General features: G+C 36.5%; 1 protein-coding gene across 1 annotated transcript in view; it reads left to right on the forward strand.

Annotated features, from left to right (window-relative positions):
• The window catches only part of ENPP1 (ectonucleotide pyrophosphatase/phosphodiesterase 1), a 51,987-nt gene that overhangs the window by 18,426 nt on the left and 5,931 nt on the right, over window positions 1-27,630 (forward strand). The window contains exons 6-21 of the mRNA XM_042812716.1: window positions 3,581-3,678; window positions 7,277-7,356; window positions 8,626-8,745; window positions 9,826-9,935; window positions 11,112-11,177; window positions 11,475-11,547; window positions 13,173-13,281; window positions 14,695-14,826; window positions 16,312-16,343; window positions 17,332-17,459; window positions 18,483-18,552; window positions 20,121-20,208; window positions 22,400-22,575; window positions 23,130-23,181; window positions 26,272-26,426; window positions 27,447-27,582. Of these exons, the coding sequence (XP_042668650.1) occupies window positions 3,581-3,678; window positions 7,277-7,356; window positions 8,626-8,745; window positions 9,826-9,935; window positions 11,112-11,177; window positions 11,475-11,547; window positions 13,173-13,281; window positions 14,695-14,826; window positions 16,312-16,343; window positions 17,332-17,459; window positions 18,483-18,552; window positions 20,121-20,208; window positions 22,400-22,575; window positions 23,130-23,181; window positions 26,272-26,426; window positions 27,447-27,582 (1,625 nt within the window). The remainder of the gene's footprint in view (window positions 1-3,580; window positions 3,679-7,276; window positions 7,357-8,625; window positions 8,746-9,825; window positions 9,936-11,111; window positions 11,178-11,474; window positions 11,548-13,172; window positions 13,282-14,694; window positions 14,827-16,311; window positions 16,344-17,331; window positions 17,460-18,482; window positions 18,553-20,120; window positions 20,209-22,399; window positions 22,576-23,129; window positions 23,182-26,271; window positions 26,427-27,446; window positions 27,583-27,630) is intronic.

A 27,630-nucleotide genomic window follows, 5' to 3' on the forward strand; every position in this document is an offset into this window, starting at 1 on the left:
TGGTTTTTGGCCTCAGGGTACTGGTTCTGATTCTGTACATATGCATGTATTTGTTTTCTGGGCTCAAATTGGATTGTTCATGTAGTGCAGAGGAGACAAAAACTGCAGTGTTCAATGATGTGCTGAATCTGAGAAAATTTGCTGATTTCAGTTAGACTGCTCAAATGCTGTAATAGAAATACAAATGAAGATAATCATATGAGCTTCAACAAGAAACAGTGCCAGATCCTGCACTCTGGTCACAGTAACTCCATGCAGTGCTAACGACTAAGGGCAGAGTGGCTGGAAAGCTGCATGAAGGAAAATGATCTGGAGGTCTTAGCTGAACATAAACCAGGAGTGTGCCCAGGTGGCCAAGAGAGCCAGTGGATCCTGGCTTGTATCAGAAATAGTACAGCCAGCAGGGAGGTGATCGTCCCCTGTACTTGGCACTGGTGAGGCTGCACCTTGAGTGCTGTGTTCAGTTTTGTGTCCCTCACTGCAAGAAAGACAGCAAAGCCTGGAGTGTGTCCAGAGAAGGGCAGTGAAGCTGGTGAGGGGTCTGGAGCACAAGTCTAACAGGAGCAGTTGAGGGAACTGAGATTGTTTAGCCCAGAGAAGAGAAGGCTCAGGGGAGATGTTATTGCTCTCTACACTGACCTGAAAGGAGGCTGTGATGAGGTGGAAGTCAGTCTCTTCTCTCAGGTAACCAGCAATAGGATGAAAGTAATGGCCTTAAGTTGCACTCGGGAGAGGTTCAGGCTGGATATTAGGAAAAATTTCTTCTCATAAAGAGTAATCAGGCATTGGAACAGACTGCCCAGAGAAGTGGTGGAGTCTTCAGTGAGCTGGAAGAAACCCTGTGTCTGAAGGTCATTCATTCTTTACTTTCTCCTTGATAACGGAATCTTTTTTCTTCCTGTTGAAGCTTACATACAGCTGATGGAAAAGATAAAGTTTTACTTCTAGTACTTTATGACTGTGTATAGGCAGAGTTCTACAGGACTTCTCTGTGTACAATGTTTAGCTTTTCTTGTTATTTTTGTGGTCTAACCAGGCTGAGAAGCAGGTCGGCTTGGCAGCATTGTCTGCAGTTCAGTTCCTGCAGTCTTACTGGCTGGTGAACCTGCTAGACCACAGCAAGCCTGTATTGCCTGCATTATGTTTCCATAGAACCCAGCTTATAGGAGTAGATAATTACCACTGCATTTCCTTTAGCTTGGAGTCAGTATGTAACTGTGGCATACATATTTATCCAAGTGCTGTGAAACAGCCTTGTCATACAGCTTGCACATAGCCAGCATGAATCACAGACTGGGCCAAAAGTTGAGCCTCTGAACTCTCACCTCTGCTTTCTCATGATAGTGCATTTTGAAAGTAGCAAGTATAAGCTTAGATACACCAGAAGGTCATAAAAATCACTGATTTATCTCAGAATTGAGCTTAGGTCAGTTTGTGAATTAGGGTTTTACTCAAAGGGAATTGTACTGGAGCTCTTCCAAAGAACACAGTCTAACGTAATCTTTCATGCTGTGCTTCCCTGAATACAGGATAGGTCATCAACTATTTGAATTTCAGCATGTGTAGAGGATACAAGAAGCAAAATGTATCAATGGCCTATCTTGTCAAGTCTAATTTATGTGTGTGAGGTGGTCAGTACCTGGATTTGCAGACAACTAAGACATATACTAAGTGGTTGGTTTACTTGTAAATGCCAAAGGCGCAATAGTATCAAGTCCCATTCTAAGGAGTTTTTGGTTTTTAGTTAGATTTGTAAGCAAATGTTGAACAGACTGCCTCAAAAGTCATATTTTATTGCAGAACATTTGCAGTGAAATTTTTTAGAAATTTTTTCATTGGAGAGAATCAATTTAAAAAAAAATAAGAATTGAGAGAAAGTGCAGAGATCAAAACATGTGATAGAAAAAAAAATGCCCATAATATAGGTGAAAAGATAATGGGTGAAGAGTTTTCTTACTCCTTTTTTCACCAGAGATTTTACTCTTGGCCCTGATGGTCATACTCTTCGTGTTCCCAGCTTACTGTCTCTATTGAACTTTCCAAAAGATGATATTATAGATGATATATAGATGAAAATCAGGCTACAAGCACACATGTTACGAATACATTTTAATAGTTTATTTTGTCTGAGACAAGGCAGGCTGTGTGACAGTTCTGACTAAAGAAGTCATTTTGGCTGAACTGTTTTCCAGTAGTTTCTACCTGTTGATTAAAATTTTCTTTGGATAGATGTGTTCTGGTTGTCTGACTAATCTTCAGGTTAATGCAGTCACGTTTGTTTTAAACCGAAATAAGGCTTATAAATGTTTCATTTGTCAGGGTAAATGGTGGTTTGGATTTTTTTGTGTGGTATGTCACTTAGGAAATTGTCAACACTTTACAAGTAATATTTGTCTTCTATCATCACTGTTTTATTTTGGGAAACTGAAGTGCAATAAAGTTTTTTTAAAAAATTTCCATTTTACAATTTGTAAACAGTAAAAGGAAAAATGAGCTTGCAATTGGAGTGTAAGTTATTTATTCATTTATTTTAGGCAAAACTATATTTTCAGTGATTACTTTGTTGCTGAACTGCAATGCTTTGGCAGCCTTGCATGTTCTCAAATATAGGTTCAATGCAAGGATATTTTTCCTTCAGGGAAGAAATTACTGATGTCTATTCCTGTCAGTGATGCAGTAGATTGAGTGCTTACAGTTGAAGATAAATAGTTTGGACAGGGCTGAAGCTGGGAACAAATCAGGGTTGGAAAACATACGTATTGTGGAGACTGGAAAGGGAGAATTTGTTTTTGCTAGTTCCAGTGAAATCAGTTTCTGAATTTACCTGTCAAATTCTGGCTTGAAATATTGTTACAGTGTTCCAGTTGTAGGGCCGCATTTTTTGGTTTGAGATTGATGGTACTTGTAGTATTAGAGGGAATGGTGGTTCAGATCTGTTTGGTTAAATAATCTTTGTAAGATGAAAGGAAAAAAAATATTATAGTAGTGTTTGAACATATCCTCTACATGAGATTTTTCTTAGTTTTGTGTAGTCAGAAGATAAATTTTGGTGTTTTTTTTTTTAATTTTTTTTTTTTTAACAGAAAAAAAGTAAATTGTGAATTGTAGAGGAACAAAGTGAATAAAGGAGAGCTACAGATTACCATTGCTTTTTCTCTTTCCCTTTTGTTACCTGGGGATGGAAGGAATTGGGTGATGCTCCAGTGGGGCTGACTTGAGGATAGAGTACAGAAGAACCCAGATGGGTTGTGTGAGCATCTTGGCTTGTACTTTATTTTTATATTTGTGAAGTTAGGCACTGTCATGGGGTGTGCATATGTGTCTGCACACCTCACCTCAGCCTCTTCAGTCAGGGTGTTATGCTACCCTGCAAAGAAAGGGGATGCAATAGATGTCTTGCATGCTGTTATGCCAGCCTGTGAGCCTTTCTTCTTGGGCCTGGTTTGTAGTTCTCTCTTTATCAGTCTGGTTTACAGTCCTGTAAGGAACATGTCTAACATTATTGCGAAAAGTTTTTAAATTAATGATATGAATTTATTTTTCAGTCTTACTTTTAATACTTGATATTATGTTTATACAGATTTAACAAATCTCCGGTGTTACTGTTTTCGTTGGATGGCTTCAGAGCAGAATATTTGCAGACATGGAGTGGACTTCTGCCTGTTATTAGCAAATTACGTGAGTAGTTTTCTTGTCTAAGCAATATCACGCTGTCTTACCACAAAACCCCATTGGTTTTGTTTTTCTGTAGATGCCGCTACCCTTACTTTTAAAAATCCTCACTAATCTTGCATAAAATTCAAGTTTTTGCCTTACATAACAGCTTTGTAGAGAACTTGAGTTTTTTGGGGGTGGAAGGGCAAGGAGAAGAAAGGGTATTAGAAACAGTTTGTCTGGACTTTGGATTTTCAGTATAACCTTAAAAAAATCAGCTACACAGCCCTTGCAGTATTTAGGAGATAGACGCTTCTGCTGTGAGTTTGACGTAGGCTCACATTTTGGTCTGCATTGCATAGTGTCTCATACTTAGCTGGAACGGCTTTGAAGAAAATAAGGTAGAAGGCATTTCATTTTGTTTGGAAAAAAAAAAAAAAAAGGGAAGATACTAGGAATAGATCATTTAGAAGGGCTGATATGTGGCATAGAATTATGATGAATCTGAGAAAACATTTAGCAAACATTTTCAGAAAAAATTAGAGCTTCATAAATGCAGATTTTTTTTCCTGTGGACTGTGTAGTATCTTACTGAACTTTGAAGTTTCTCAGTAACTTTACTTTTCCTGTCTCTATTTTGCCTGTGGTCTGTAAAGAATGGTGGCATTTCTTGTCTGAAAAATACACCAATCTTGTTGTCATTCATAAATTACTACCTGGTGTGACTGGTTTCAGTTTGACTAAAAATAAATCAGTAAAAATACTTGCCTTTTTACAGTGGTTGTTACAACTCGATCTATTCCAGAGCATAACAATTCACAGATGCATTTGAGGTTTTGGCTTTTCTTTTTATTCATTGTTAGAATAAAATGAGGCTTTGAAAAAATTTCATAAGATGCAATTATTGAAATTTTCACCATAACAAGGGCTTTGAGTGGAGATGCTGGCTGTAATCAGGGTTACAACTCTGGCTGAGATATGAGACGGTGTCAAAAAGCATCTGCAGGACTTCTTGGCTGCCATGTCCACTTCTATATGCAAAGTTTCTGAGTTCTTTGGTTTGGATAGGTTACAGTGCAACTTTTCTTGGTGACTTTCATAACAAGTTTGTATTTCTGTTTCCACGGAATCCATGATGAATTTTAACTACTAAGAAATTCAGTTGCCTCAAACAAATCTTTCAATGTTTTCATGAAAGAGCCATGGAGTTTTAGGTGATCAAAAATTCGATTGTTTGAAGATTCTAAAACCAGAATGTCTAATAATGTTTTAGAATAAAATCAAAAACAATATGGATAGAAATACGATTTCTATGTTAATTCTGCTGTTTTCTACTACTCTGGAACACTTTTTGTAAGCTGATAGTCCTTTATAATACAGTATAGAGACTAATCAGCCTGGTCTTTCTTACAAAACCTTGCTCTCTAACACTTTTTCCTCAGTAAAATTGTTGAAAAGCTTAGATGAGGCAAATATCCTTCTGTAAAAGAAAAGTCATCAGATATTGGTTTCACTAAGGAGTAGATCATATGACACCGAGCCTTCAAGTTTCCATGTGCCTGGCACCCCATCCATCTGTGGTCACTGAAAATGGTGCAAGCTGTCATTTCTGTGAGGGCATAAATATTTCTACAGTATTTTATTGTGCTAGAAGGGGTAGTGAAGTCTATCCCTCTCTAGAAGACTGAAAATTATAGTGAATAAATTGCTTGGCAATTGCTAAAAGGTTGTGCTGAATCCTTCTGAAGGTTGTGGTTATCCCTTTAAAGGACTGATAAGTGTTTAAAAGACTTATAGTTAATAAATTATGGCACTTATGAAACCATGAACAGTTTTTCATGTTATCTAATGTAACTGCTTACAGTTTCCTTACATTAGAGTGTTGCTAAATCCCCACATTTTAATTCAGACATATCTACAGTACAACTCTCCTTGTCTTCTTGAAGATCCTCGGTAGAGTAAATGCCTATAAAGCAGTATCATAATTTCACATTTAGCAAGTTTTATTACACACCCACATTTGTCTGTTGAAAGTGGGGTATTCAGAATGGTGCTGAGGCTTCTCAGGGATCATATGCATAACCATTATGTGTACACAGAGGTTCAGAGAGGTCATATTCACATGCTTCTTTTCCACTGTGATATCGTAATTTAACATAAATCATTTCGTCTTCAGTCTTTAACTAAGACAACAAACCAAAAATAGGAGTGATAACTCATGGAAAGTGTCATAAAAAAAAAAGCTCTGGAGTTTTGGACAAAACATGTTCTCAGTGTATTTTTTCTCTAACTTAAAGCAAAATCAACCAACCAACAAACAAAGCAACCCACACAGTGGCACTAACTGCTGTTCACAAAAACAACATCAACAACAGATTTGCAGGTGGTTGAAATTCATCAAGTGTGTTGCAGTTCTGAAGAAGTACAGCTAATTATTTGTTACTTCAGAACACAAAGGTAAAGAGAATGCCTGTGTAATCTGAGAGGGTTTTTGTTGCTGGCTTCTTTTTATCTTTATTCCCACAAATAAATTAGTTCAGCTAAGACTCAGTCCCATGAGTTCTAAGTGCTTTGAAGCAAAGCTTCTTGTGTTATCAATCTTTTTGTTCTCTTTTGTGAGCATACATGTGACCCAGAGTGTAAGTGAAGAAGATCCAGTCTTTTTCTAAAGGATCTTTACTTCGGGCTCTTTAGCATCCATTGAAATATTTTTGGTTTTCACATTGTATTTTTAATGCTATTAATGAAGGCTATTATTTTTACCAAAAACCAGGTCCCATACATTTGCCTGTGGAAATCTAGGCAGCTAATTTGAGTAAACTTGCTGAATTGTTTTGGTCTGGAAAATGTATCTTCAAAATAATAAAGACCGTGCACTAATCTTCTTTCCTTTTAATCAAGGTAGAGAAAGCTTTGAGATTCATTCTAGAATAAGAGCTTATTTAAATAAATAATTGAAAGTGCAAAGTGAATAGCGATTTGATAGGCGATTGAGAGTGCCAGGGCACCACTGTGCCATCAGCTATTTCACTTCTGAGAGCTCTCAAGAAGCTAGTTGGTCTAAAGTTGCTCATTTCACCTTCTGCTCAGCAGGACAACTTTGGAGGGAGTGATTTCTTTGATTACAGTGAGGGTGGTGAGACACTGGAACAGGTTAACTAGTATTGTGATTGATGCTCCAATCCTGAAGGCTTCAATGTGAGCGTGAATCAGGCCCTAAGCAACCTGATCTAGCTATGGTGTTCCTGTGCATTGCAGGGGAACTGGACTAGACGACCCTCAGAGGTCCCTTCCAACTCTAAGGATTCTGTGATTCTATGATTACTCATTCTTACCTATGCATGTGCTTTTCATAAGGACTGTAGACCTTACTCATGTGACCATTGGAGTTAGTCTTTAGGAATATTTAAAATTTGTATTACTAACCATTCATTCAGCTTGTAAATAAATGTGGGAAGAAATAGGAGATATTAACTCCAGAATTCTGAAAAATTAAAACTTTTTGGAAGCATCATTTAAAAAAAATAAAAAACTAACAACAAAAAATGTTTTTGCGTGATAGAAACTTACTGAGATTTCTTCATCTGTAATTTAGCTGTTTTGCCTTCTTCCCTCTCTCTAGAGAAATGTGGAACGTACACTTCCAATATGAGACCAGTGTATCCTTCAAAAACCTTTCCCAATCACTACTCCATTGTCACAGTAGGTATTCATGTGTATTATGTTTCTGCTACTGAAGAACCTTTATTATCAAGTTGTCTCCAAGGCAACAGTGTTTTTTCTCTTGTGTGCATTGTTAAAATTATTAGATTTTGCCTAAAGAATGTGGAAGTATGTTTTTCATACTCTACAAAATTTGGATTAACAGTCATTACATAGCACTATGATTAAGTAGTTTGGTCTAATCTGATTAAGTAATTGAATTCTTCCAATACCAGCTGTAAGAGTTCCAGTATGGGTGCAAAGTTATGTTGCTTTTCAACTCCTAATTTGTATTAATACTTCCACTAATTGAAGATCTCTCTTCAGTAAGAAGGCAGCCTTGTTCCACTTGTTTCAGGCATCTTGATCTGACCCAAAGATGAGTATGAGATGGAAGATTTGAACATTGCATTAATGTTCATTTTGTGATTGACAATACTCAAACCTGGATAGGGATGTCCCAGTCCTGGCCTAGTAAATTTCTCTACTTTCTGTGTGTAAAAAGAAAAAGAAGATTTTCAAGTCTGGATGTAGAGCTGGAATCCAGCAAAGCCTTCTTATTTTCATGACGTGAGAGCTAAAATTCAGTTAAATACTTGAGGATCTGAGTCTTCTTTCTTCTCTTCCCAGTGTTTTGGACTCTCTTTTGATAAGTGAGCAGGAGCGACAGGAATGAGATTTTTGATTGTGTTTCCTCCCAAATATCCATGTTTGAATATGCAATTAGAGGCATTAATCGTGTTCTACAGCCACTTTAGAGTACCTCTAAATATAGTCTAGAGCACCTCTAAATATAGTCTAGAGCTTTGTCTCAGCTGCCCATTATTGTAAAAATTAGCAGGCTCTGATATTTATGAGGGCCCTAATGGCGTTGTTACTGCACCCTTTAATCTAAAAAGAAGGCAGTCTGTATGAAAACAGAGAAGTAAAACTCAAACTACCTAGCAGCTGATGACTCAGAGAACTTCTTTCACTGTTTACATGATTTTCCCTATTTGGAGCTTTCAGCCATTAACAGATAATTTTCACTTGAAATACCTACTTTTTATCATTACTATATTTCTTATCTAACTGAGAAGCAGTGAAGAATTAAAATACAAGGCTTGGTTGCAATTAAAGGTATTGATTTTATATTTGGGAGTTGAATTACTGGAGGAATAAGGTTACATGTTTATTTGATTTGCATATTTGTCAAACAAGCAGCTATTTGTGTAGGTACAAGGTTCTTTTTCTTTATTGCATTGCAACAAGGTTTAATCTCCTTTACAGGGACTGTATCCTGAATCTCATGGTATAATTGATAACAAGATGTATGACCTCAAAAGAAATGCATACTTTACCCTTAAAAGTAAGGAGAAATTTAATCCGGAGTGGTACCAAGGACAGCCTGTAAGTATTAGTGCACTGCTGAGAGCATACTGCAGTGTATTTTCATATTATTTAATGTCACTTGGTTACACAGTGATGTTGAAAGAGTACAGAGGGTACTTTCAAGTCAGCCAAGAAGGGTTACTCAGCATGGTTAGGAATTGCCATAGTAGAGCCACAGGATTAGGAATGAAACAGTGTAATAGATTTTGGTGAACTTCAGTGGAATTTTCCCCAAGGAGAAAATAGCTTAAAATAACTAACAAAGATACCAGATTTTGTTCTGTTCTCAATGTCAAGTGTGTTTACAGTTAATTCATCTAAGGAAATTGACAGGCCTGTTAGCTTTGGTAATAAGCAGTAGTGAAAGTTTGTATTCCACCCAAATTACTATTGAGTCTAAAGATACAGTTCTAAAAGAAAACCTTGTGGTTTAGTCATACTTCTATTGCAAATCTGCTGAGACTGCCATCAAAATGAAATGGTATGGGAAAGATTGGTTGAGTGCTAGCATGAAGAATAGGAAAGGAACAGATACAACCTTTTAGTAGTAGTGGGAGGATTGATTTTTTGAGGAGGAAAGAATACAGTTAGACTTTGCAGACCATGTAGAAGAAAATGGTGCATGAGTCAGATGGAAAAAAAAGCACTCAAAGAGAAAAAAAAACCCTGTAAATCATAGAATCTGTAGTAAAATTGAGAGAGTAGACCTAGCTGTTGTTCCTGTATTTCACAGTATGCATAGTTCCTTGGAACATTCCTGCTCCTTCTTGCTTACTGCACCGTTCTTGAGACATTTCTGCTTCGTAGTATTCAGCCATGGTTCTGCTGTTGTGTTCATGCTTCTAGCTGTGGGAGCTGATAGCTCCTGCTTCTGTCCTGGCTCCCCCTGGTGCATCAGCAAACGGGATACAGGTGTTTGCAATAAGGCATCAAATGGGACAGTTTATTAGAGCTGAAGATAACACTGATATACAAAATTGACTGTCTTGTGTGCTCTGCTTATTTTTTAGTTTTTCGTCTTTCTGGAATGTGCAGAGGTGGTGGGAGTGGTTTGCAGTTGAGTGAAATCTACTAATGACAACAGTTATTCTCCTGCAGATTTGGCTGACAGCTATGTACCAAGGTCTAAAAGCTGGTACATTCTTCTGGCCTGGATCAGATGTAGCAGTTGATGGGACTTTTCCAGATCTGTATAAAGAATACAATAGGTATGTAAAATCTCATGTCTTGGATTAATATTTTACTTCAACTGCTGCAATGGGACTAATCCCAGAGAAAATATAGAAGTTTTCCTGCATTCCTTGACAGTTGTACGCAGTATGGAAGAAAAGTAAGCTCCAATCAATTCCTTTTCACTGTAGTGTAGATTATTTGTCTACCTGTTTTGTCATTCCTCAGCAAACATTTTACAGGAAAAGTAAGGAAAAACAGCTTTGAAAAAGTACTGGCTTTTTCATTTATTTTACTTTTCATTTATACAAGTCTTCTGTGTGTGTGTTTAGAAATACTCAATCTATATCTCTCATAACATGAATAGATCAGGCCCATGAAAACTAATACCTTACTGATAATTTTACCAAAGTAAAATTATTTTCATTGCAAATTTTCAAAATATTTCACATTAAACCAATGATACTTTATTCTGTGATTGGTCTTCATTGCAATTGATCATTTTCTACCTAATGAAAATGCTACATAAATCTAGTTGTCATCATTTATGTAGTAATCTCAACTCTCTTCCAAGAAACCAGGCTTCTCATTTCTGTCTTGTAGGATCATTCTGTCTTCCTACATCCTTAATGTAGCATGGAAATCCTGATTCTTGACTTAATATCAATATTTTTCTTTAGTGACTTGTATATGTTCAGTTAAACTTGTGATAGGTATCTGAATTATTAACTTTGTGAATGCCTTGTGCTGTTGCAGGTCAACAGGCTCATTGTTGGTCTATTTCAGAAATTGATATGATGATCTGCTTTGTGACATAGTATGGGAACTTGTACTCAAACTGTATAAATATAAAATCCAAACCTAAGACTTTTTTGAGACTTAATACAGAAATGAAAACCTACGTGTGTCTTTGTAACTTTAAGTCAATTATTCTGTTTGCGAAATAAACTCAAGCAATACTGAGAGCTGAATGCTAAGCACCCTGCAGTCAGTGGGGAGAACATTGACTAAGCAAGCTTTAGAGCAGCTCATTGGCTCTTGAAGAATCCCAGAAAATTAGCACAGATAAACTTGCATTCTCTTATATATCCATTAATACCACCCCATTGAATGCAAAATTCTCTTCAGAAGAACACTAATTTTGTAAAATGTGGGACTAAAATTTTATACATCTTGGAAATATATGCAGTCGATCTTCTGTTGTTTTGATGCAGCTCAATCCCCTTTGAAGAAAGGGTGGTAACTGTTCTTCGCTGGCTGCAGTTACCTGAAGATGAAAGGTAGGTATACAATTGCAAGTTTTGTTCCAGTGGTTTTACAATGAAATACTTTGTAAATATGATTTCTGTTTTAAATAGTCTTAAACATTACTCTGGCAATGTTAAAGTACTGTTAATGCAAGCCTGTTTTTATGAGTGAAACCTATTTTTACTGTTACATTTCTTTCCCTTTAATGTGTCCTGCCTCTGAATGATAGAGTTGTTTCTGATATTTTGTATCCACTGTTGAAATATAATCTCTTCACGCCGTCTCAATGTGTATGGAAAATATTACATTTTTGGTACTGTTTGATTTAGACCACACTTTTACACTCTGTATTTAGAAGAACCAGATTCCTCAGGCCATAAGTTTGGACCAGTAAGCAGTGGAGTAAGTAATTTCTTTTTTTAATTTAAAGCTTTGATATGATTATATAATAAAGCTTTTATAAATTGTGTTTGATTAACTAAGACCACAGTCAGCATCCTTATTACAAAAAAAAAAATTGTAAATAGATGGTTTGTCCGTAATTAACATTGATGCATAACATGTAATAAGCAGCCTATTTAGAAGGTCTAGCTTTAATGTTTATATATTTTTTTTCAATAACTTTAATCACCAAAGCATGTTTGGATGTATTGTGTGTTGTTTTATCTGTCTGATACTAATTCTGAATGATGAATTTAGAAGAATAAAACAAACCAAAAAAACCCCCAAAAAATCCAAACCCAACACAGCAACAGAAACACTACCTTGATTATGTACTTTCACCTTGTCAAAAACAGAGGTTTTAGTGGTGATGGTCCAATTTTGGTGGATAAACATTCGTGTTATGATTTTCTACTAGTCTCTGTACGAAGGTTAAAAGAATATTAATCTTACCTCCCTGAGGTTAGAATTAATACCTTCTTGGGAAAGGTAATAAAAGGGAAGATATCACAGGCTGTAATATAGCTGTTGTATAAGTAAGAAGTCTTCAGGAATGATCAATGTTTCTGTTTCCAGGAGTGTTAAGTGGCTTTCTATTTTTACAAACTGAAGTGAAAAATGCAAAGGAAAAAGCTCTCAAAAATTCAAGAACTTTTTACTGAATGTTTATAAAGCTTGAGAATCTATCTAGATATCTGACCTCAGTAGTGACAATAGTAGAAAACTCTTGATTTTTCAAGGGTAATTTCAAGGATAGTTGCCACCAGGGACAAATGTTCCAAATGGGAATTTTGAGGCAGATTGCTGCAGGCTTGGCTTCAGTCCTCTGGTGTTCTGCCACCAGCACTTGTGTTCTGAGGCATTCCTTGTAGTTGTTGGTTGAGCCTCTAGTAAATTGACAAACATCCTCAATTTCATACTCTAAAACTGATCTCACAGGCTGTAATCTGATTTTTTTCCAAATGTTTTTAACTGAGAGAACACACAAAAATATGTAGCTTAGTCTTAGTACAGCGTGAGGGGCAGAAAAAATTGGAACCAAAAGCTGTAGGGATACAGCCAGTCTTCTGTAGATGGAGGTAGTTTTGAGTAGTGCAGATCCTAGGCAGTCTTCAGGCTCTTGTTCAATTTAGCATGATAGTTATACCTCTTGAGCCTGTTCTCAATAGACACAAAGAATATGCATATGAAGGATGCGATACTGAGAGAAGTGGAAATAGACAAGAAGGAAGTTTAATGAGGTATTGAGAATGCTTCACTCTCTTGTCCTCGAATTTCTTCCTTTACTTTGCACCTTTATATGTTTCTCCTTTACGTGCTCCCTGTAGTGAGTTTGAAGGTTGCTGCATAGTTGGCTAGTTGCCCTATGTCCCTCACCTATATCTGAACTACATCTCACCTTAAATGGAGAGATTTTTATTTATGATTAGCACATACCTTTGAAGTTTAAATTTATTCCCTCTCTCTAGAAATGTGGAGTTCATTGTTTTTTTTAGTTGTTACTTACTTATTGGCTTGGGGTTTGTTTTTTTTTTTCTTCAGTTAAAATGTTTAAGAAGATGACATGCCTATTTTTGTCCTCGCAGGTCATTCTGGCATTGCAGAGAGTAGATGCAATAGTTGGGATGCTGATGGATGGTCTCAAACAAATGAACTTGCACAAATGCCTGAACATTATTTTTATATCAGATCATGGTAAATTTGTTTTTATAAAATATGTCACAATTTTGAAAGGCTTTCATAAAGTAATATTCTGAATTTATTCTTTCGTGTTTCTGGTAATGTTAACATATAAAATATGTTTTATATTATGAAGATGGCATAAGAGACAATCAGTTTAGGTGGGAATTAGGCTATGAGTGTGAGGAAAAGAAGTGAAGAGCACAGGGAGGGCCACCTGGTAAGAGAAGTAAAAAAATGAATTGGAAAAAAACAGGTTTTGTTTTATTCTTTTAACTACACTATGCAATGGTCTATGAATTGCTGAAGAAGTAAAAATCAATGCCATGTATTCTTTTCAGTCATTAATTACCTTATCCATTATTAAAAAACAGTGAATATGAAACTTGGATTTACTTCTATAGTAGCTTTTCTATATTTCTTTAATTATTTTTATAATAAGAGCTAAAAAGTTGTACCTTTCACCATTCCATTTTTTCAACTGTGGCTGACAAGTGAAAGTACACTTTGATGCTGCATAGGACCAATTTGCAGAACTCACTGTCACTGGGAATGATCTAAGCCAATATATATGCAGGTTTAAAATACATCTAACAAATAAATGGAGGATGAACCTGTCGAGCTATAATTCAATATAAGAGTTCAAATGCAGTATGCAACTTTATGACTTTTGGAAACTGCTAAGAAACAATGGGAGAAAGTTCAGTCCGTAGTTGATATGCTTGCACATTATTTCTCCAAGCATCAGTTGAAACACAATTAGGTGGGATGTTGGACTAAGTGAATCACAGAATCATGGAATTATAGAATGGTTTAAGTTGGAAAGGATCTTAAAGCTCATCCAGTTCTAAATCCCACTGCTGTGGGCAAGGCTGCTGTCTACCAGCTCAGGCTGCCCAGGGCCCCATCCGTGCTGGCCTTGAACACCTCCAGGGATGGGGCACCCACAGCTTCTTTGGGCAGCCTGTACCACTGCCTCACCACTCCCTGAGTAAAAACTTTCTTCCTTATATCTAATTTAAATCTCCCCTCTTCTAGTTGAAAGCCCCTTGTTCTATCAATATTTGGTCTCATCATTACCACTGTTCTTAGACACATGTGATTTCTTTCCCTTTGAGAAAATTTGGCCAGTCAAATTTACTCAGTTGGAGTGACTTTCTGGGCTGAAGATGTGGCTATATATGTGCATATATATATGTACGTGTGATGTTTTACACTTTGTTATGTACAAGTGTATTGTGGTATCCTTGGATCATGTGTCTTGGTATTGCTGATTTAAGGAAAAAAAAAAAAAAAAAAAAAAAAAAGGGCCTGAGATATTACATATGTGGTTTCTACAGCTTAAATTTTATGTCTTATATCTCTCATCAGTAAGAACACTCCACGTTGATATTCTCATTTTTAAATGAAATGTACTTCCTTGTGCAGGGATGGAAGCAGGGAGTTGCAGAAAAACAGCATATCTGAACAGCTATCTGGACAACGTTCAAGATTTCATATTAGTGCCTGGTCCTGCAGCTCGCCTTCGACCTAATAATGTTCCAGATGAGTATTTCTCTTGTATGTAGTTGTTAAACTCATTTTTATTACTTGGTTATACACTTTAGTGCTTTCTGAATACAAACTTAAGATTCACATAATACACTGGTAAACCTGAGTGAAGCTCAGCTGGGGACAACCTGAGTAATAGTGAAAGGAAAATACCGAGTGGTGCACACATGCTTTTAAAGAGCATTTTGCTTTGTAGCGCCAAAAGTGTGCGTAAATCCTACAAATTCCTTTTGCATGCGAACAACTACAAATGTTCTTGCTATATGAAAGACATTCCTTTGAATCAGATCTCAAGATAGCTTCCTAATCCTCCATCATATCTCACCTTATTTAGTGATTTACCAGTATAAACGTGTATAAACGTATAATATGTTTTATTTTTGACTTAAAGTAATATTTGTTGGGTTTTTTTTTTGTATTTTACATATTATTTTATAATGAAAAAATGGGTTTTCTCCTAATGCCCTGAAAACAGATCAACAGAGTAAACTGTAAAAGAAGATAATCCACTTCAGTAAAAAATCAATGAATACTTACAAATTTTTAATTTTATTATGCAGTCACATTGCAGAGGAACACTTGATATCTGCAGGGTTTGACTGTTCTTAATGTAGAACATGAGTGTTTCCTTCATGTTTCATATCTCTTTCAGAGAAGACATGCTTTTTCCATTGTTTTCCAAGCTCATTAAAACTTGTATGCATTAACACCAGTAACTTTTATTTCTCTTTATGTCATTTCTTGGTGCTATTCTAAACAACTTTAAATGTTTCCTTGGAGAATGTGGGAGTCAACTGCACTTCCAGATTCTGTCTGGATAAACAAGTTCAGGAGGAAGAAAAGCAGAGCATCCTCTGTTATTGATACATGTACTGTCTTCCTGAAGTAACATAGCTGTGTTTGTAGCACTGCACGTATCTTTGCAGGAACTATTAATGGTTCCCTGCAAACGCGATCCTTTATGTACCTCAGTCAAGCATTGAATATCAGACTTAGTGCAGAGTAACTGTGTGAAATGTTAATGTTCCTCTGTTACACAAAATGTCAAGCTAAATGATGTAATGTCCCCTTTTGGCTTCAATCTAAGAATCTGAATCTTGGCTAACTTTACTTGGCTTTTCTTGCTAAGGATATTTGCCAGACAAGACTGCAGTCCTTACTGTTTTATTTGTTTCTTTTTTTCCTTAGTTTCATTAGCAAGCAGAAAAATTCTAGCTTAATTAGCACAGCACTTAGCTGCCTTTTTTGTGGGAGCATACTTTGATTACTTTTCTGATGTAGCTAATATTGTTTAAAAATGTAAAGCTGTAAGTAAGCAAGGGAGGTGAACTAAAATTTCATAGAAGCAATAGTTTGATTGTTTTGCTACAGATAGCTTTTGTTCTGGAAAATTTTTGAAATTGAAGGTAATTAAATTACGTAAGGAAGATGCTTTCATTTTACATCTGATCTTTTTTAACTTAGGTGACTAATTCTTACATATGATTCTTCCAGTTAATTATGAAGGCATTGTCAGAAACCTCACAGTAAGTATTGTCTTATCTGCTGCTCTAGCTTTATTTCTACTAGGCATTTTGTAGCATCAACTATTTTCTAAGCTGCTAAAATGACATCAGGACTTTGAGTCAGTAACTTTCTACATTCTATAAAGTTAACAACATAAAAGTAATTCCATGTAGGAGAAGGCCAAAGTTTATTAGGGTATCATATGGCTGTATCTGGTTGTGTATTAACTAAGGTTTTGTTTTCATTTGTTTTCACTAACTCTGACCTCATGCTATAATCACGTTGCTCTTCAGAACTTGTGCTTCTGGACCACACTGGCTGAAGGCCACAATAATGTAAATCTTAACTCCATTTCCTGGATGAGCATAAGATTAGCTTGCTCACACCTATTTGATAAACAGCTTTTAGTTGGGTAGTGATATCTTTTTGTCAATTCCAGCTTGAACTTTGCTATTCCTGATTCTGTTCTCATGCCTGCACCATAACCTGTTGTTAGCTTCTCAGTTGTGCTGACACTGCTGTCAGTGAGAGCTAAGCTGTTTGTATAGGTGAATTCAAAGTTCTACTGTTTCAGTCATGTTGTTTTTAACAATGAATGGATCCTAAGCTGTCAGAATAAAATGACTGTCCTGATTTGAGTATCTGTGACTCTAATATTACAGAAATATAGAATTATTTTACTGGATACGCTCCTACCGCTTGAAAGTATCATAATGTCTCAGTGTACAGTTTGGTTCTGTACAATTGTAGGCTGTAAGTAAAAAAATAACAAGAGTAAATGATATTCGTAATCCCATATAAATATTATTTCAATAACTGTTGATTGCAAAACCAGTTTGTATTTGCTATATATTTATTAATATTTATGTGTCCTGTTACTCCAAACATGATGTAGTCCCATTGTTCTTAGAAGAAACTATTGCAGACCCTTTGTGAGAGAAGTGCTAAGAACTCTGCATGAAATTGTGATTGAATGTGCATTTTATATTTTAATTTTAAATATTTCAGTGCATAGAACCAAATCAGCCTTTCAAAGCTTATATGAAACAGTTTCTACCCAAGCGTTTCCATTATGCCAATAATGACCGGATTGAACCACTGCACTTTTATTTAAATTCCCAGTGGCAACTAGCTAGGTAAGTTACAGTTTTATGTACTTGATTATACAGCAAAGATATCATTGTTTTCTCGTAGTCTTTGACTTCCAGGTGTATAGAGTTAAATGATAGCTATTGGAGCCTGGAATTCTTGTTTGTCTAAGCAAAGAGATGTTGCAAAGAGAAGCCAAGCTTTTTCGGGTGAGTTTGTGCTCACCTGAGGAGGCTCAATTCTAATCTCACAGCTATGGATACTCTCCTGACTGAGTATGCTGGTAGTGCAAATGCTTAATCACAGATGTTAGAAAGATGTTAGATGTAAGGTCCCCCCTGTCTCCTGAACATCTTGCCATGCTTTAGGAATTTCCAAAGTGAGTCCTGGTAAGCATGTGTGTAACTGCTGTTGTTGAAGCAGTCGTTTGAATGAGCCATGCTGAACTTACTGAACATACTGTTATCAGTGATTACATTACATATTCTGACCACTGAACTTAACAGTTCCCATAATAATGACATCTGCTGTAACGATGCAGTTTTAAATACCTCTGTGATACTGAAAGCCCATGTATTCACTAAGTCCTGTTGTGTACAGGTGTACTAAGTCCTGTTGTGTACAAGTCTTGCAAATCAGGTTTGAGTTTCTGAAAATAAACACCTTTCAATAATGTACGAGGAACAAACATATGTTTGAGACTTGTTTTTACTAGACAAGATGCCCAGCTGAATCCTCTGAAGTACATAACTATTTATTTTGTGTATTATCAAGTTCTTTTACTCAAATGCCAGTAAAGTGATGATTTCTTAGCCTGAGAACAAATATTTTCTTAACGTGTCATCTGATTTTTGATTTTGAGTGACTCTAAGACAGACCTTTATGAATTCCAGAGGAGTAATATTTGTGGAGGATTCAAAAGGCATTTTTTCTAGACCTTGAAGACTTTATGTTCCCTGTGGAAAACCTCTAAAATCTTTAAATAGCAAGTAAACAGTGCATCACTGAATGTTTTTTAGGCTGATGAAGTTTGTAAAGTGTGAGTTATGTAAATTGTGAATTTTTAATAGGAAACCGCTTGAGATTAAAAGTTGCACAGGTGGATTCCATGGCTCAGATAATCGTTTCCCAAGTATGCAGGTAAGGTTTGAAAACTTATATTGGCTTTCATTTTCAGCATCTTCTGATTATGAATGTTGTGGTTGCTGAAGCTTGAGATTTATTTATTGTTGAGATTTGGCGCTATTCAGTCCATGCCGCAGAGATTCAACTTCTGCTGATGAGAATATAAATATGTGCCCTTTTTTTTGTTGTTGTTGTAACATTAAAAACAGGAAAAGAGAACTTTTCAAATTTTCAAATATAGGAATCATAAAATACAAGAGAATTCAAATTGGAAGGGATCTCAGGAGGTCTCAGTCCTATCTGCAACTCAAAGCAGAGTCAGCTGTGAGATGAGACAAGATTACTCAGGATTTCGTGCAATTGAATCTTGAAAACTCTCAAGTACAGAGACTGCACAACCTCTGTAGGCAGCTCTTTCCACTTCCTTACTGCTCTTTTGTCCTTATGGTATAAATGGGTTACCAATACTCAGACTGAAACTTTCATTTTTCAAGTTATGCCTATTGTCCCTCTGCCTCCCACCATGTAGCACTGAGGAACATGACTCTTAACAGCATCCTTTAGCCAGTCAAGTCTGGTCTCTACTCACCTACAGATTTTGGTAGCAACCACTGCGGAGTGACAGCCTGTCTAATGCTTACATCTCAGAAAAAGAACAAGAAAAGAAAAAAGCCTGTTTTTTCCACATAGCTATGAAATCTGAGACAATTGAATTGTTTGCAAAGAGCACTGAGATGTGTTGAATGCAAAGCATGCATCCTTGTTTAATATCTGTGCAGCACAAATGGATGCAAGCTTTACTTAAAAAAAAGCTGAATATCTGAAGGTAAGTTTAAAAACAATCTTATCATAAGTTCAGTGTAAGCATTTGCTGCCCTCACCCCCTTGTTTTTCCTGCTGCAGCAAACCCTGCTCTATGCTAGTGTTAACTTTGTGTTGCTGCGGAGTTAAATAGGTCAGGGAACTGAATCAAATGAAAAAGAGCCAGGAAGAAAAAATATTAAGTGTTTTGAGCTGGCTGAGTTCCTGGATTGGGTTCACTGTTTGGCTACACAATTGCTTGTGCCAGCCCAATTCAGGAAGTGGTGCAAGAAGAAGTGATAAAAGTCTTGGATCTTGCAATTGCTTCATCCATTTAAAACATTACTACCAACAGATGTTTTTACAGCCTTAAATTAAAAGCTCCCAAATTGTTTACAAGGCATGCGAAGTGATGGTTATTTTGGCTCAACTTTTCCATTAAGTCATTTAAGTCATTTGGGAGAATGATGTTCTTCAAAAGCAGAGGGAAGCAAAGAACTTCATAAATGGCTGAAGGCGTCTTTTAAAGGCAGCAGCGAGACAGAACTGGGTTTCCTAATACTTATTGGCTACTTCTTAAAATTATTCCTACATCTTTTCAAATATCTGGTTATGTGTATTTTACTGGAAAAATATTTACTTCTTTAAGAAAAGCTTGCTTTTAACTTGACCTGTGCTATGTTGCTAAGGATAAGTTCCTAGAAAAAAAAAATCGGGATGTGAAAATATTTTCAGTTTCTGCCTGTCTTTAAGAGACATCCCCTTTTCTCTGTGAACCCTAGGCTATCTTTATTGGTTTTGGACCAGGATTCAAATTTCAGACTCAAGTTGATCCATTTGAAAACATTGAAGTATATAATTTAATGTGCGGTAAGTACAGTTGATGGGGGTCTTCTTTGTTTGTTAAAAACAAAATCTTTTGGGTGTCATAAATCTTTTGATAATGAACTTTTAAATGTCCTTAGAAAATTATCTTTAAGACTTTCTGCCAATTTTCACTAGTACCTGAGAAAGGCTCAGCTTCTAAAGGACTAATTGCTATTGAGGCTGTGCTGTTCAGGCCGCCTGTATCTGTGTTTTCCACCAGTCACTGTGAGTCTTCCTCTGACCTGCTCCAAAGCTGACATTTTGACTCACTACTATTAAAACTACCTACACTACCTTCCTCCTGCCAAAAACACACCCTGCCTTTCTTTCTCCTGTTTAACCAGAGGCTTACTTCAATAATGAAACCTTATTCTGGCAGAGCAGAAATAATTACTGTAGTATGAGAATGGAGGTATGGGTTCAGCTGCCAGGCAACTCATTTCTAGGAAGTCAGAGTCATGCTCCGCTGCCCCATCCAGTTTTTCATACACTTGAACAATCCTTGTACATTCTACTACGTGTATTCTTATTTGTTATTTTCCTTTATCATATTTTCAATCTTTTATTGCCTTGATTTAGATAGGTTTTCAATTTAGTTAACTGAAATTGAAATTGATTGATACAGCACACTTTCTTGATTCATATAATAAGCCTTCTCCCAAATTCGTTGATGCCTGTCATTCAGTTTATGTACTGGGGGTTTGGATGTTTCCCCATCCATTCTCATTCTCTAGTGTCACAGCTGTTTTTTCATCTTTCAATGAATGGTAACTATCTCAATTAGCCTACAGTCCCATGACTTCAGAGTCTCACTCTAAAGCTAGTCATCTCTTTAGCTGCAGAACTGCTGTGGTTAGGTTTCCCATTTCTCTATGATTTTTCACTGCACCAGAGAAGGGGGGTTCATTTCAGAATATCAGACACCTTGCTGCCCTCCTTTTTTTCACCCTTTCAAATACAATGTTACTGTTACTTTCTGCGTCCCTTCTTTGTCCTCTCTTTCATGATTTCTCCAGAAATCCATTGCTGTTTTTTTCTGCCAAGTTCACTTATTCCCCTGGAGGTCTTCACCTGTTTCCATTATCTCCTGCCTCCTTCTCTCTCTTACCAGGATCCATGCTTGCTCTAACACCTGCTTCTGTGAGAGACAATTTGTTACCAAAGGGTTTGATCCAGAAAGCACTTAACGGGAGCACTGCACATGCTTGAGATCAGTGACAATGATCAGGTATACCATATTTAAGCCATGTGTTTAAATTCTTTGCTGGAATAGGAAACAGGCTACTGTCAGAAAGTATGCATCTCACACCCTTGTGTGCTTTGATGTCTTTTCATGTTGTAGTTGATTTCTTTGAACCTTGTTCTAATGCTCCCCCATTCCCTTCCGTATATGCTGTGTGGCAGTCTTTACTGACATCTCATAGAAGCAAGTTCAGTGGCAGATCAGATTTCTTATATTCACTCATCGATGTCCAGATTTCTTCCATCCTGTATAGAAGGAATTAGAAGCCAGCACCTTTACTTTTAGATAGAAAATGATGAAATGAGGCAACTTACTAAAACTTTTCCTTGCCCAGGGCCTTAGGTACCTTCTGGACTGCAGAAAGGCATGTTCTTTCAGTCAGGTCCCTGAGATTTTTCTTGAAATACTCTGACTGCACCTTCTTCCAAGGGCAGCCAAAGAGAAATACTGTCTGCATTTGTGCAGCATGTCAGCACTTAAAGCATAAACATCAGATACGTACAACTGATTGTCTCGTCTGAATGAAGGAATTTCACCTCATGTTTTCTGAAGAGTTCAAACTGCTAGATTTCACAGAATTGCAGTACAGCTTGAGTTGCAAGGGATCTAGCCTGATCCCAGTGTGTGGCAACCCTGACCATGGCAGAAGGTTGGAACTTTAAGGTTCCTTCCACCCCAAGCATTCAGTGATTCTGTGTATGTGTTATATGATTTTTTTTTGTGCTTATTCTGTACCTCCTTGCAAGCAGACTAATTCCATCCTGAGCCCTACCTGAGAATATATATATTGTCTTTTAAAGTGCTTACATTGTTTTTCCTTTCAGTTGTTCTGAATAGCAAGCAGTGCAGGATTATTTCATTATTATCTTGTAATCAACCATGATTGCTATTACAACACAAGAAGCAATGTATTATAGTGTGTTTTGTCCTGTGACTTGAATTCTTTCATAGACTTGCTTGATTTGAAGCCAGCCCCAAACAATGGAACCCATGGATGCCTAAATAATCTCTTAAGGAGTCCTGTTTACACCCCTCACCATCCCAAAGAAACAAGCCATCCTTCTGAATGCTCTCTTGTGGGACAAAGAACCTTTCCAGTGAGCCTTGGCTGCTCCTGCAGGATAGCAGTACGTACCGAAATGGTTGAAGTCATCGAGGCATTTGTCTCTGTTGTATTCAGAGTGAGACTCTGGATTCTCTAGTATAAATATTTATCTCGTAGTTTTGCTTCCTGTTTTTTGTTTTGTTTTGTTTTGTTTTTTATCCGGTCTCAAAATCATGTCTTGCCTGGAGTTAGAGAGCCTATATTTGCATGTTCATTTTTTGAGGTTTCCTAAGTAAAGCAACATTCAGCTCTAAAGAGTGTGGAAAACACTGCAGAAGCAAACTTTGATGGGAAAAGCATTTAGTTATTACTTGGTTCACTTTACTATGTTGAAATTTCCTTTCTGTGACTATGTTGTATGCTTGGGATTGATTTTCAAAGATGTTGATACACTTGTGGCAAAAACAGTGTGTTTCTGCAGTTCTCCGTAGCTCCTCTGCTGTACCTGTCTGTGAGTTTTGTACAGGGTTAACTTGCAAGTCAGATGTGTTACGTTTATTATTGTAAGTAGTGGAATATAAATTGCTTTGTGAAACACATAGTAAAAAAATCAATGTTTTTGCTTTATAATTACAGGGCTTGCCAGTAAGAGATTTTCATCAGCGTTTGAATCTTACTGAAGCAGAAGGTAAGACATTTAGCTTGTAAAAGAGAATGAAAATATAAAGGCGAGGATAATTAAAAATGTAAAATATTTGATATCTAAACTTCTGAACAAATATCAAGTATGTAGTTAGAAATTCTTTGAATTACTCTTTGGGGTTACAACTCTGTCATGTATATGTAGGATTCAGATACAATCCTACTGAACTGTTCTGGAGTACATGTGTAGCTGTGTATATGTGTCTTTATGGTGCATGTTATTATCTGAAATATTTGAACTTTCCAACACTGAAATAATGAGCCCTTCAGAATGAGAAGCAAAAGTGGTGAATGGATAACTGTGTGATAAGTAATCCCTGTAAATATTGATGTCATGTTGGCAACATCTAAAGAAGTACAGAATATTTTACATGATCTGGTTATCACGTGGTTTTAAATCATTTTTTGCTGTGCTAATACTGTATTTCAGTTCTGTGGGCACACTTGTGCCAAGTTTGAGCTGCAGTTTGCAAGGCCATGTATTTATAACTTGTAAAGCAAAACACATTAATTAAATAATGGAAAACAAGTTGGAATCTAGCCCTTCATGCTAATACCTCAATAAATGGAGTCATAGCAGTTAGATGGTTGGAAAGGAAAATAAGTTGATAGAAACCTTGCTAGGTGTTTGCTCATGGAACCTTGTTTCTTAAGCAAATAATCTCTGTATTTGTTGAGAACCTGCTGTAGCTCACTGTTAAGAATTGGATTTATGTCAGCTACAGGCAGGATCCAGTGCTTGAAGCTTATTCAGGACTAATTTAAGGCTTCTGTTGACTTGTGTAGTTTGTCCTGGCACAAAAAGTGAATAGTTTTCTTGAGCATTTTCCATTGACAGCAGGGCATCTTGTTAAAGTGTGTCCCAGAGACTTTTAAAAAATCAGTCGTTGGTATTGCAACATGCATAAGAGCAGTGAAATAAAATCCAATTAGTAAGATACGGCAGCAGGTGCTTTATTCATAGCCTGTAAGTAGTTTATCTGAAACAAACTATGAATATGTAGGTAGAAGCCTGAGTGCCCTGCTGAATATGGCTTTGGAGAAATATGCCAGGCATGTAATAAGTTTTAGAACCCATTTTGTAAAAAATTAACCAAAGGTTCTAAACCTACACTTCTGAAACACTAGGATTTTAGCTCGGCTTATCCTAGGTTACCGCTGATCTTAGTATAAGTAATTTGCTTTTAAGTCGTATGAATCCTGCACTTATTACATACATTCTTTCCATCTCTAACAACACCTTGTCTATCAGCCAGCCTCCATACTCCTTGAAAGGATTCAGTTTATTGATTACCTCTGCATATTCTGACATTGTTTGTTATAACTTGACAGCCATATAAGAGCAATTAACTACTGCTTTTTTAAATTTTATGGAAAAAGAGAACAAACAGTCAAGCCTAAAATGTTTGTCTTTTCCATGATGGGTAGGGAAATAAATGTCATGAACTTGACTTCATTTTTTTTGTTTTTTAAATTTGGAATTGAATTCCTCATTTAAAACAATTGCCTTGAAGTTGAAGATTTGTGGATGGCAGTAACCTACTTAATGGTAAATATACCTGAAGCTTTGGCCCCCTTCTTTATAATTCCATACATTTAAGAATCAAAAACATTTGCATATTCAGTAGTGAAGCAATATTTTTTATTATTTTGAGATGTTTTCATGATGTGCTAGTTTTTCTTAGTTTTTATTTTACACTAGAGAACTGGAAACTTGAAAATATTTTTTTGTTATTGTTGTTTCTACCTAAATAAATATTCAGTCTTATGATGAAATTAATGTTTATCTTCAAAAATTCGGAACCTTTTTTGACATTTTTGGACTGCATTAGGTGAATGCAGGAGCATGTTTCTTATGATTCTATCCTGTTACTTTTTTTTTTCACTATTATTTTAAGAATCTTAAGAAAAAATACACTGTAAAGTATTTATGTTGCTACCTCTGCCTTTCTGTTTAGCTTCTTTCTAATGACTATCCCCTCTTTTGATCCCACATACATTGTTTCTGTTACCGTTTTAAAGGAAAGTCTTCACTGCTCTGTTGGATGTGGCGGTTGGTGAATGGACATAAACAGGCATTGCCCTAGGCAAGGATCTGGCAGAAACCCTTAGAGATCTTAGCATCTTAGAGATGCTTCTATTTTTTTTTGTATGCAAACATTGTAGAGAAGTGTGATCTGAGAAAGGGGGGGGAAAGGTTTCATGACCATCACAGTCATTATAAAGTCATAGAATCCTTAGAGTTGGAAGGAACCTTTTAAGGTCATTTGGTCCAACCCCCCTGAAATGAACAGGAATACCTGCAGCTAGATCAGGTTGCTCAGAGTCCAATCCAGCCTGACACTCAGTGTCTCTGGGGCCAGGGTATCCACTGTCTCTCTGGGTGACCTGTTTCAGTGCCCACTACTCTTATTGTAAAAAACTTCTACCTTATATCCAATTTAAATTTCCACTCCTTTAGTTTGAAACCATTTCCTCTTGTCTTATCACAACAGCCCCTGCTAAAGAGTCTGTCCCCTTCTTTCCTACAGCTCCATTTTAGTCCTCACGCATCTGAAAATCTGTTATTTCACTGTATCATTTACAGGCCAATGAAATGTAGAGCCATAAATGTCATTTCTTCAAATAGCTTTGTGCTTTAAACTAAAACAGCCCCTTCAGCAGATTTGAAATCACCACAATTAGTTTATTTCTCAGCTAAAAGTTAAGTAAAAGCAGATCCCACATGTGTATTTATATCAAAGCACAAAATCAACTATGACTAAAATTTGCATTTTATATCCATCTACTATTTTAAAATGTCTAAATGTGTTGTTTTAAATACACTGTAAAACTGAACACTGTACATTTGAGTTATGTATGTTGGCATATTTCTTTATATTGGTATTGTCAGTTAATTTCTTGCCTTATAGAAACTACACCTTTGATACAAGAATAGAATTTTTTGTTTTTTGTTTTATTACTACGATTTCTCTATTTAGCAAGTAGAAATCGGGGCAATTTTAGGTGTATAAAAGAGTAAGGTTCTCAACAACCATTATCAATTGAAATGTAACTAGCATTATATCTACTCCAGTTAAGAAGATAGAGACGCTCACTTTGCCCTACGGACGGCCCAGGGTTCTGCAGAAGAAACATAATTACTGCCTCCTTTACCATTACCGCTATGTAAACGGATACAGCAAGGACTACAAGATGTCACTGTGGAGTTCGTACACCATTAACAAAAATGTAAGTATCTGAAGAAACGTTAGAAACAACATTGAAAGCTAAAAAGATTGAATGACAGCTATTCCCAAACACTTTTTGGAATAAGAGTTGGCTTTGACTCCTTCCTTCTTCTTGGCATAAGCTTTTGCCTCTGGAGGGAACAGATCCACCAGGAAGTGAGGAGACCATTGCCACAGAGACTGAGAGATCCTGTGAATCTGCATTTACTCCACTGCTTGGCAATGTAGGTCTGCTATAGCAGTCTGCCAGATAAAGCAGTGTATATAATAATGTAGGACCCTTTTGAAAAGATAATCTCTGAGCTATCTGTAACCACTGATGCCTTGATTGAATCCTTCCCTCAGAAGATCATTCTGATTGAGTTTAAAGAAGTTGTTGATTGATCTAGACTTTGCTGTCCTGAACCATGTGCTAAGATGTTCATGCAGATTGTTGATGTTAAGAATGAAAGTTTTTCAGATTGGTTTTCCAGTTTGTAGAAAATTTAGAAGCCAAGGCATGCTTGAAGTGAAATTAGAACTGTAGAAGATGCTTTTTAGTTTGATTATCTGGGCTGTACAGGTTTTAAATAATGGCCATTATAAGTAAACCAAACTAAGCTCTGTCAAGGTTTGCTTTATCCTGAGTTTCTTGAGAGGTCAGTGGCTCAAAGCAAACAGTTATTGTAACAAGTGGCCCATTGGAGAGAGATGGCTGCCTCTGACTCTTAGCCTAAGCGTATGCATTCAGACAAGATCAAGTTAGCTTTAGTAGGGACCTCCCAGTCTTCCTTTGAAAGGGGATATTATTCTTAACTGAAATACTGCAGTTGTGCTTATTTTATTTACAAAACATGTGCAGCAAATGAGAGGGCTTGTTTTTCCTCGGCAAAATAGGGACAACATTTGAATCTTAAGCCTCTTTGCACCACTGAAAGCACCCGTGGGTAAACATTTAGAATTCTGCAGTCCCCCACATTGAATAAAATATTGCAAGTCAGCTATTTTAATTTTCTGGTGATACTTTCTTCTTGTTCAATAGGACAATTGGAATTCTACTGCAGAAGGTATTTCCAGCTGTTTACACAAGGATCTTCGTATTCCTTCTAATCATAACCAGACATGTTCATTTTACAACAATCATCCTCGACTAACTTATGGATTTCTTTCTCCTCCAAGTAAATACATTGCTTTCTTTGTACAGCACGTGACTTAAGCAGTTTGTA

This window comes from Centrocercus urophasianus, unplaced genomic scaffold (assembly GCF_019232065.1).
Source record: "Centrocercus urophasianus isolate 14NV4802_14NV808 unplaced genomic scaffold, USGS_Curo_1.0 seq_10, whole genome shotgun sequence".
Lineage (NCBI taxonomy): Eukaryota > Metazoa > Chordata > Aves > Galliformes > Phasianidae > Centrocercus > Centrocercus urophasianus.